Raw genomic sequence first — 11599 nt, 5'->3', positions numbered from 1 at the left:
TTGTATTTTTCCTTTGTACTCTTGATTCTGAACACTGTTCTATGTCACCGCATTTCATCTTTGATTTTATTAACCGCTTATGTTTTTCTAGAACTAAAAATAGACAAAGTAGAGAAAAATATACACGGCACCGGTTGATTTTTGTCACATTATACATTTTTCTTCATTCTGTTACCTAGGACCATTATTATACATGTATTTGTGAAATAAAAGTAAAATGGTACATTTAAAATTGAATATATTTCTATTTACATTTATTTCATCATGGTTTTAGTAAGTTTTCGTAAAGAAAACGTAAAAAAAACAACTCGGTTGAAGAAGGCTGAACACACAAAACCAAATTGCAGTTATTTACATTTCTTGGGTTGCATTATTGAAATGCAATGAACAAACATTGGTTTAAATACGAAAGCCGAGAAGGATCATTCGAGATTCGAAATACGAGATTCGAGATTCGAGATTCGAGATTCGAAATTCAATATCTAAATTAACCAATCAAATCATGGATCTGAAACCTGTATCCTAGCAACATCAAACTGTTCTAAATAAAGATCATTCGATCGTACATGCTCTTCCCTACAAATAAATGTCTTAATAGCTCTTATATAGTGGATATAAAATGGTTAAATTAACATTGATGAATTAACCTCACACAGTATAAACAATTAAATTAGAAATAACACTGTTGGCTTTGCGAATCTAAGTGGTTTTGTTTGCCCTGTATGTATTTCCCCCCGAACAATTTTAACCCAAAGTGTATTCGCCCCAACTGTGTAAAAATCGGCTCGCGAAGAAAGATCTGTTTAATCTAAATGTTTTAGCTATGAAACGAAACTCAATGAAATAATCGACATGTCAAAATATAGGTTATGATAAAGTTTTAAACCATAGAAGATATAATGATTTACAACCTCAAAGACAAAAATCCAGATAAAAATAGTGTATTGTAGGGTATGGCAATGCCATTGTCGATATGAGAGAGAGAGAGAGAGAGAGAGAGAGAGAGAGAGAGAGAGACAGACAGACAGACAGACAGACAGACAGACAGACAGACAGACACAGAGAGAGTTTTGTAGTGTCAAATTCAGTTTTGATTTAGAATTTGAAATTGGTTTGATTTGTTACAAGCATATATAGACAATAATTAAGCCTCTAAAAGGAGAAAAGAGAGGAGGTAGCTAGGGTAGGGCAGACCAACTAGCAAGCTTTAATTTTAACGGTGTTAGCGCACCTGTGATTTACATTGACTCTCTCTCTCTCTCTCTCTCTCTCTCTCTCTCTCTCTCTCTCTCTCTCTCTCTCTCTCTCTCTCTCTCATCACCTAGCATTTCCTTTTCCGTGAGGGGGTTTGGGGTATTTGTGATGTCTTACATTAGCTAGCGAAAATGATAAAAAAAACCATGAAATTTTCTTTAAATTGTGTGCGGATGTTGTACTCCAATAATCTGTTTTCAGTATATACATTTCAAGAGGGGGGGGGGGGGGGGGGGGGCTATATAGTCCTAATTAGTTTGCCAGTTATTCTGTCCCCACTTTGTTTTCTCTTCGTTTTCCAGGTTTTTTTTTATTTGGCTCGGCAAATTAATATAAAACTTTCTGTGTAGCTCCATAACGATGCACTGTAGATAAATGATGAGTAGTTTTACTTTTGATAAACAGGTACATATCCGTACTTGATTTTAAATTTGACTCTTATACTAGTAATCGGATTTAATATTCCAATAAATATAGGGTAGGAAAGAGTAGACGGGACTTTTTTGCGCATATCTTACTGTACCATTCATTCAACACAGGTATTAGCACTCATCGAGTTCGACTTGCTTTCCTTTTTTTCATCCACTGGATTTAAAGCTATTAATTTTTGAAAATATTTTGAATTTATGGCCTGATTATATATAAATAAGAGCTGCGCTGGTGCATCTATTTACCCAAATGGACCAAAATATAACCAAATGAATCTAAAAAAATTGACAAAATTAGTTTTAAACGTACATGTACGACTCTTTTTCAATTCTAATCGGGTATGTCCTTTAGAAAAATCTTGAACCACACACATTTTAGCAAATAAAACGACAACTGTTTCATTTTTTTATGGAGAGGGAGGTGGTGCCGGTAAAGGACATGTATTGCTTGTGGCAGTTGTGCTATACTCTCATTTGTTATATAATAGGTAATACTACATATTGATATAAAATGAAAGTTTCCAATTACACTGTACATAGCTTCTATCATGCATTTTGACCCGTGCGATAGTTTAAAACAATTTTCAAAGCATTTAATGTAATTCAACCGATCATTTTTGAAATTTAATTTTCTGGATCCCCGCCTGATACGTCAGCCTTCTTGTATATTAGAATTACATGTACGTTGACCATGTGTACACATTAACTTAATCGGCTATGTTATGGGACGAAACATTTTTTATCAATGTTTTTGCAGGTTATGTAACAAATAACAGTCTATTTGTTGGTTTTTGCACTGATTATTTGAGATAATTTGCCGCCATCTTTTATGCATTCCACACACCACTCACAGTTTCTTTATTTGGTGTTCTGTGTGTATGGAGATAAATTGCTAAATTTGCACCACTCACCCCTTGTAGCTTCATCCTGATTACATTTTATCTGGCTAAGTGTAATGTAGTAGTATATTAAATACACACATCTTTGTTTGCAGTGCTTATTTACATCTTTAGAGATTTACTTACAAAAAAAAGTAAACATTTGTATGACTTATATGTAATTATTGTCAATTTTGGTGCGGGGGGGGGGGGGGGGGGGGGGGGGTTAAGGAACATAAAGAGAAACTTAACTTGGCTGTGAAACATATGCTTTTATTCTTTCTTGTTGATATATCAATGAATGAATTATAACAAAATACATGTACAACAATTCATTTTGAAATATTCATGCACAATAAAATTTTTAAAAAGTTTTACTGTTCTCTGCACAAGAAATCGGCAAAGTGAACAAATTGGCACCCTATCATCCCTACCTTTAATTGTAGAGAGTAGGTATCCTTCTATATTGAAAACAATTCCAAAAGTAAGACTCATAATAAGTTGTTTACTGAGTAAAGGAAAAAAATTGTATTTATTAATAATTCCGTATGATGTGATAATATCTCAATGATTTGTTTATAAATCATAGTACTAATGTATCACTGTATGCATACATAAAAACGATAAGTAATGCTTACATTTATTAGTGAAACAGGACAGATTATTTATATTTAGATTATTAAGATACATGTACTAATCTTCATGCGGGGATCTAGAAAGGAGGGGGTCAGGGGAACCTCGGGAAAATTAGAGCTTATTACATTTACATAGTAAAATTATTTAAAATTGGCCTAGGACCCCCTACAGAAAAAATTAGCTACGCTTATGAAGTTCTCTACCATAACCGCATTTTTACACAAAAGGTTTGAATAAACCCGGGTTTTAAACTATTACTGGTGGTGAAATACCCCCAGGGTTCAAACGCATCAGGTGGAAATGCACCAGGGCAAACAAAATCACTTAGATCCGCGAAGCACACTGCATTATTACCAGTCTACTTAGATATTCTGTGTAAAAGTAAATACACATAATTATTTAGTTAGGTAGGGAGAAGTGAACATAGCATTTATTAAGAGCTATTAAGACATTTATTTGTAGGAAAGAGCATGTACGAATGATCTTTATTTAGAACAGTTTGATGTTGCTAGGATACAGGTTTCAGATCCATGATTTGATTGGTTAATTCAGATATTGAATCTCGAATTTCGAATCTCGAATCTCGTATTTCGAATCTCGCATTTTGAATCTCGAATCTTGAATGATCCTTCTCGGCTTTCGTATTTAAAGGATCAAACATAATTCAGATTTTTTTTATTAGATGCTTAATATATTTTTTAAAAACTCAAATATTCATCACTCCGTTTTGTACATATTAATGTTGCTACATCAGTACAATGCATTATTTACGGGATGCTAAAACATAAGAATCGTAATATTTCTTTTAAATGGTAGCAGCTGAGATAGTATAATCTCTCCGATGATTTAACCTCAAATAGGGAATTCTGATTGACTTATTTCAACATTTTTCTAGAACCCCATTTGATACAATGTGACCATAGTGTATGACATTTATCGAACATAAATCGCGGAATAATGGTTAAATTAATGGAGATAGACCTAGGTTATCTACTCCAAGACCTTTATCAAGTAGTAGCTGAGAAAAAATGATGTGATTAAATAGATATACATAAGTGTCATCACGGTTGTTAAACAACAGATGTCTTTATTATCAGAATTAACCCACTCCCTCCCTCAGAGAGATACTTTGACATAGTGAACGGGTCACTGACGGTCATCTAATGCAAAATGTTAATTAATGATGGGCAATTGGATAATTAACAATGTTCTAAATGTATGAAGTTAAAATTGAAATACTTTATTAGAATTACTTCATTACAAAGAGTCGCTGACTTTTCCGTTTGTCCCCGGAGCTGTTCATGTTGACCAGTCGTGGTGCTTATATATATGCCATGACCCGACTGTCGATTTACAGTTGCCCGAATCTCTACAAAGGATCAACAGAGATACTAGAATCATGCTTGTCCACAGGACCTGGCTATTTACATTTGGGATGGTGCTGTTGAATGTCCATCTTACTTGCGTATGTCTTATTTAATTTCAAATTATGTGATACACTTTGGTTTTTTTTTTGTTTTTTTTTTTTTTTTATTTGAACATATTTTATTATGCAAATATACATTAACATAAAAGGATTCGGCAGCAGGCAATGCGTATGTAAGCCTTCCGCTTTGCGGTTTATAAGGTGTTAACTGTCCAAGCTATATATATATATATATTTATAAACATTTATAGCTTAAGACATATTTCCTAATATTTTTATCTTAATTTTTGTAAAAACCAAAAATAAGACGAATTGTTCTTGTTCATCATAAATGAAAAAAAAATTGTAGCGATACGTGACGAAAACTATTTTTTGACGAAAACCATTCTGACGTCAGTAAAAAGTTTAGTTTTGTTCTTATTCGGCCAAACACCAAGTCCAAATTATGCATATATAACGTTTATAGACATAGAAATAGCGCGTTTAAAAGTAATTATGAATCAGGAATTAGGATTCACTAATCTGATGATTTATGAATGATCCAGGCATACCAGATATTGCATCCTTTCGGCAAGCCGGGGATACAGCCCCTGGTGCTGAACATCACAGCGGACCCAAACACAAAGAGGGCGTTCTACTACGCCAGGTTCACCGGTCCCCCGGACACAAAGGCGATGTTTGATGGAACATTCAGGAAAGGTATTTGTAAAGTAAAATAGTAATTGCAACTTCTTCTAAAGCTTTTTTGATCGTTTTATTATTGGTGTGATTTAACTGGTCGGTTATTTTTACAATGGAATTGTTTGTGTAATGTGATTTATTGATTGGAAGTGCTGTGATTGGATGAGAGTCTGTGTTTTTTGATTGGTTGAAATGTTCGTGCATTGAGATTGGTTAACTGTTTGGGCAATATGATTGAATTTGTGATGCGATTGGTTGATCGTTTGTGCGATTTGATTTGTTGATTTTCTTAGTTTATTGTTGAATATAATTAATACGCCATCTCAGCGACACTGCTGAAAGGCAGTGATGAAAATTCTCATTTCTCCTAACAAGATATCCCTCCGCTAATACCCCTGCGTGCAATGTCAATAGTTTTCTTAACGTGTATGCATACAGTGTTTGCGCTGTACTTTTAAACAAAAAATAATGCTTTTGAATATATCCCTGTAACCTATACTCAGTATGTATTTGAGTACTGTAAACCAACTTTTATTCGCGTGTGCGAAATTTTCGCGAGGTTTGCGAGAACCTTGTCGTTGCGAATATTTCTCGCCGCGAACCAATCCTTTGTCTAATGTTTTTAAAACAATACAGGTCTGGATAAGGATTGGTCGCGAACATTAGTCATCGCGAACCAGTTAATCGGCAGTTAATCGCGAAATAAAGTCGCCGCAAATAAAATTAGGTTTACAGTATATACACTCTTGTATTGCATCAATATTCGTCTGCTTCACCTAAGCAGAACCTTGAATGCATTATTGATTACCTTGGTCATCTCTATGTTTTAGTATCAACTTCAAGAATATTCTCTGAGTTCGAAGCTGTGGCCATATTTTCTTTAAGAACAACGACGAACCGCAGGATTGTTTTGACGTCTCCTTTCACGACCGATCTCCTATGGCTAGAATATGAATTAAATCAAAGTATATATCAAACTGAGTTCGACAGAATCCCGTGCGAGTTCGAGGTCAAGAAATCCCAGGATTACGGAGCAGGCATTGTCCAGTACTCGGTCAGAGCGGAAAACTGCGATGTTGATAATCGGTACAACAGCAATAAGTCAATCACGACTCTTTTAACGCAGATTAAAAAATCCGGAGAAAAGGTGATGTACAGTTTAAATAACTCCTTTTTTACTCCAACTCCTCCCGATTACATTTTTGACTACTGTAATATGACGGGTGGCAGCACGGGATCCGGGTTTCACGGCACCATGACGATGAACGTAAAGAAAATGGCGAACGATGATGTTGAGGTCAGGCCCCCGATGTTCTTTAATCTCAATGTCAGGGATAAGCCGCTTCAAGCGCTGGCGTGGGGGTTCATGTATATAACCATATGATGAACGAAATAACATGGAAAGAAAGCAGTCTTAAATCGTAGAAAGTATTATGCATGTACTTTTGTAAAGAAATGTACACAGTTAAGATGGTAAATTATCTATTCCAAGTATACTTTTTTGAGTGAAATAAACAAGATTTGTTACATGCATCTAATTTGGATTTTTTATTTTTGGTTTAAGTAGACTCAGATATTACGGCTTATTTCATAATTTGATGCTATAATATCATTACCAAATGCATTCAAAGTATTCCCAAGAAATGTACATGTTTAGTGGATCTGAGAATCTTTTCATATTTCAAAACTTCAAAAACAGGGAAGACAACATACCTAATAACGATCACTCTATTTCTCTATAGTCTCCAATTCATAAAAATAACATTATGAAAAGTAAGAGAAATTAAAATTTTAAGTCAATTCATTTAATTTTGCATAAAAATGTAATATACATTTATACATAATTCAGATCAACAAACTACACATTGTAAAATAGCACTTCATGCACTGGATTTAACACTGCCAACTGCCATCAAAGTTAACCAGATGGCAAAAGGCTGGCAATTAAGGTACCAAACCCCACCAACAAAGGGGGCTAACTCTTGCAATTTCATTACAACATTTGTTACAAACAGTTGAAATGTATAAGTACATGTACCTTTAGAGGTTACAGATTAATTTTTACTGTCTTTTAAACACTGTTACAACTATGTACCATAATTAAATAAAATCTCTGTATCACTTGCTTCAAACACAACAACTTACAACACTGCAAGAATGCAATGAAACAATTTTCTTAATGTCTAAACAAAATAATATTCTTAACACAACATATATGAGTATTTTCAAAGTACATCTTCATAACTTTAGCTGTATGGAATGTAGGCATGTTTGTTGCAATACAGTATCATGCAGAAGTAACAAGACATAATATTAATTCTGTTCAGGAAATTTAAGGTCATAACTGTTGTATACACTCAATGTATGCATATGGACATTACTTCTTTATCTGTTGCAAAGCCAATAGTGACAAAATATGAATCTGATTTCTTTGCTTTGGATTGATATACAGTACATATGTAGTATACCTATAAAGCAGTTTTACCTACAGATGATGTTTATCATTATAAACAGGAATAGAGGACCACACCTTTGATATAGAGCTTAAGACAACAAATAAAACTTAAGTTTCGATAAACTATGTGTATTTGTACAGACAAAAGATGAAAGACCGGTCAATTGTGAAACGTTTACATTACCTACATTAAAGACCAGTCAATTGTGAAACGCTTACATTACCTACATTTGAAATTCATTGCTGACGGATAGATGATGTTATATTAATCACAAGACTAATTTTTTGTTCATATACTGCGTAATATCTAAGTGCATGTACTGGTTATTGGCAAGCATTAGATAGGACTGGTGCATTTGTTTGCGAATCTTTTAACACTTAGTTGACACAAACAATAATAATTGCAATCTGTACACATAAAGCTAAAATATATGGGTGAAGTCTCCCTGTTATAAAATACTACAACCTTTCAAAAATTACACAAATGAAAACAAAGTGACACTTATAAAAATTAAAACGTTCACATTGGTTTAATCTCCAATACTGAGAGGAAAAAAATGGATCCGGATCATCTTACAAAAAGAACTACCAACCAAAATTCTGAAATCATTTTGGTTCTGATAATGGCTTATTTTATTGTGACATTTTATTCACTAAAATATACCTAAGCCTGTTTTCTGCAATGATACATATAGTAACCATTGACGAAAATATGTCTCTGTAAACCATTGGTTTTGACTACCCTCAACATGGAATCCCCCCCCCCCCCCCCCCCACAATCAAAATTCAAATGACTCCACAATAACCAATCAAAGTGAACACAGATCAAATGATTTAAAATCAGCTAGAAGTATCTACTGGTACATGTTATACACTGTACTACCTATTTCATAGACTTATGTTCCCCATTTATAGAGCATGTCTATTATGCTTACAAATGTATTACACATCTTCCATTGGTTTGAACACAGATTTGCTATGCAAAGTAAACAGTGCATAGTCATTGACGGGAAATAAGTACAATAGAACCCTTTATAGAAAAACAAAAATACTTCAACAGGAAATAACCATGAGGACCATGATTCCAGATTGCTCTCTCTCTCTCTCTCTCTCTCTCTCTCTCTCTCTCTCTCTCTCTCTCTCTCTCTCTCTCTCTCTCTCTCTCTCTCTCTCTCTCTCCCATGAGAACAACGAGCACTACTTCCATTAAGAGCTGTCTAGAGGAAGAATATAATATCTAAGGTGTTTGGTGGAAAATGACTGCCAATAAAAACACAAACAGGACCAGACAGGTGTCCCGCCGAAAATGTCTGTTGACCGAAAGTAGGACTGGACAACTAAAATGTAGGACAGTAGGTCAGCCCAAATCCAGCACACATACCCAACAGAGTGTCCAATGTATCTGTCCAGTTATCTGTCCCATGCATCTATCCAATGTATCTACACCACATCTACTACACTACGAGACAAAGTCTATGAGGAATGAGATGGAGATGCACAATTCCTGGATCCATTAAATCCAACGTTTCTCACAGCACCACGGATTGAGCAGTTTCAGCTCTGAGGTATCCACTGAGTTTATCCACTAAACACAGAAATCCGTCCGTCCAACACTACCCCTTAGCGACTCATCCTCTGACTGCTGTTATATGCATACAACCATTTTCAAGTTAAAGTCACCACTTTTCGTGTTTTATAACAATTGGAAGGCAGAGTAAGGAGAAGGAGGAGGCATGTCATATTTCTTCGACATAACTCGCGGGAAATATTCCGACGCGTCCGTTCTTTTCTCCCTGCCACCATCCATCCATCTGTTTGTCATACACATTGATGATATCACCTTAAAAAATAATACGGAAATTATTCATATATTAAAATATTTCTATAATAAATCACTTTAATTGATAATGCCACTTTCAAAAAATGGATAGATATTTGTTGTAAGAATTTATCTATTAATTAATAGTACATGTATTATTAAACTTTTACAAATCAAGAAATAACTCATCTCCAAATATTGTAAAAAGATTAACTCAGTATCCATACTCTATTGATAGTCATTGAACCCGGTTTGTTCTGTATGTACCCTGACATATTAACATGGTTAGACCAACATTGACTTAAGTAATATTGTCATTATAGAAAACTGTTCTGCAAGAATATATTCAGATACAGTGGACTCATTACAATTCATGGGAGCTCAATGTTTCTGAATTTCACTGGTACCCCTAATGCCCTGATTTATTAGTTACATGGTTTGTTGTTGACCTATCTGGTTTATACATGGTCAGTAAATAACTTCTGGGGCGAGAACAGAGAATATATCTTACTGACCATCTCTGTGTAAATGATAAATAACATAGAAAACTCAATAATAGTTTCATGTTTTCATGGGTTGTAGTTGACCTAAAATGATATATATGTGCCCAGGAAATTCCATATGGGGTGAGAAAAGAGCTTGAGTCCACATATGGAATTTACTGATGAGTGTAATATTCACCTGGTCTGATGGACAGTTCATCGGTCTGACTAGCGTCGTAATCGTACAGGGCGCGACATCGCCCGACTACATGTGGGTCTGCGTAGTCCTCAAACTCGTCCTCAGCTGAAAACAAACCAGACAGTCCATTAAATAATCAGGTAATTCTTAATAGCAGTCCATTAAATACTGTAAATCGTTTTAATTCCACCATGTTAAAATTTCACAATTTCTATAAAAGTACCAATCACTATGGTTTTAATTTCACGCTGCTTAAAAATCAATTGATCAGAATATAAGCATTAAAATGTTTTAAAAATCTAATGATAGTAATCACGATGGGTTTAATTTCGCGGGAAAATATTAAATCGCGAACATAGTGAAATTAAAACCATCGTGATTACTTGCCAATCTACAGTAATCAGGTCATTCTTAATAGCAGTCCATAAAATAATCAGGCAATTTGTAATTAAGAATACTTGTAATACATTTCCATTAAACACCATTACAGATTTAAATAAACTCTTATAATCTATAATAAATACTTCAAGATTTCAATAACTGCTCATGATCTGTGATAAACACTTAAAGAGATTGATAATACTTGAAAATTTCAATTTAGCAAAAAACACTTTTAGATACAAAGAAACACTTGAAGGTCTTCAATCAACATAATTATTTAGACTTGAAAAAAAAATACTTAATATAAAATTCAATTTACACTGAAATATACTAATATTAAACACTTTGAAAATATTTTAATAAACACTTCATATTTCAATTGAAAGAGTCATTCTGATTTTGACTAATATAATAAAAAAAATGAGTCAACTACTACTAAATCATTAAATCAAAATCAATTGAATTTAAACAGTCATAAAGGGTCAATGGTACGAATATTACATTTGTTAGGGCTTTTCGACTTTCGGTCGAAAAGACCTATTGTTTTGGTCTTTTTTTATTATTATTATTATTATTATTAATTTTCTCGACAGATTTCTGTCAGCGATTTTTTGAAAACTGGAAGAAATATTGGTATAATTTTGCAACGGTCTTATGGCAAATTTATCACTCTATAAAATGTAAGGATTTAGATTTCCGGTTCCGGTACTTCCGGTTTTTACAAGGAAAACTGCAAAAATTGATTGAAACTCAATACTTTGTTTATTTTTCATTCTAGAGCATTCAAATTCTAGAATTACCTTTATCATAAATAGTTGTACAAAATTGTCAGCGTACACAACTTTCTATCTCTTACTGTTTTTGAGATATAAAGCCTTAAATTTTAGAAAAGGGGGGATGAAAATCCAAAAAAATTCAAATGACCCTTAAAAGTTTATATGACGCCTGAATATTATTTAA

The 11599-nt window shown here is 33.8% G+C and overlaps 2 protein-coding genes across 7 annotated transcripts in view; one reads left to right on the top strand and one right to left on the bottom strand.

The window, feature by feature from the left end:
* Positions 1-4203: 4203 nt before the first annotated feature.
* Positions 4204-6739, top strand: LOC105345400 (uncharacterized). Its single transcript, XM_011453532.4, has 3 exons — positions 4204-4661; positions 5168-5321; positions 6134-6739. Exons 1-3 carry the CDS (start codon positions 4596-4598, stop codon positions 6685-6687), a joined length of 774 nt encoding a protein of 257 aa, XP_011451834.4. The 5' UTR covers positions 4204-4595; the 3' UTR covers positions 6688-6739.
* A 347-nt stretch (positions 6740-7086) lies between these two features.
* The window catches only part of LOC105345387 (nostrin), a 28855-nt gene continuing 24342 nt past the window's right edge, over positions 7087-11599 (bottom strand). For 5 of the 6 annotated variants that reach the window (XR_010710060.1, XR_010710064.1, XR_010710061.1 and 2 more), the window contains 3 exons: positions 10259-10363; positions 7983-9598; positions 7087-7942 (listed from right to left, as the gene is read on the bottom strand). Coding sequence is in view for 1 of the 6 variants with exons in the window: in XM_034454545.2 (XP_034310436.2) it covers positions 9495-9598; positions 10259-10363 (209 nt within the window). In the remaining 5 variants the exon portion in view is untranslated. Of the gene's footprint in view, positions 9599-10258; positions 10364-11599 lie in introns of all 6 variants that reach the window. The other variant, XM_034454545.2, reaches the window with a different exon arrangement.

This window comes from Magallana gigas, chromosome 10 (assembly GCF_963853765.1).
Source record: "Magallana gigas chromosome 10, xbMagGiga1.1, whole genome shotgun sequence".
Lineage (NCBI taxonomy): Eukaryota > Metazoa > Mollusca > Bivalvia > Ostreida > Ostreidae > Magallana > Magallana gigas.
The sequence above is the reverse complement of the archived record's forward strand: the minus strand, read 5'-3'. Positions and strand labels throughout refer to the sequence as shown.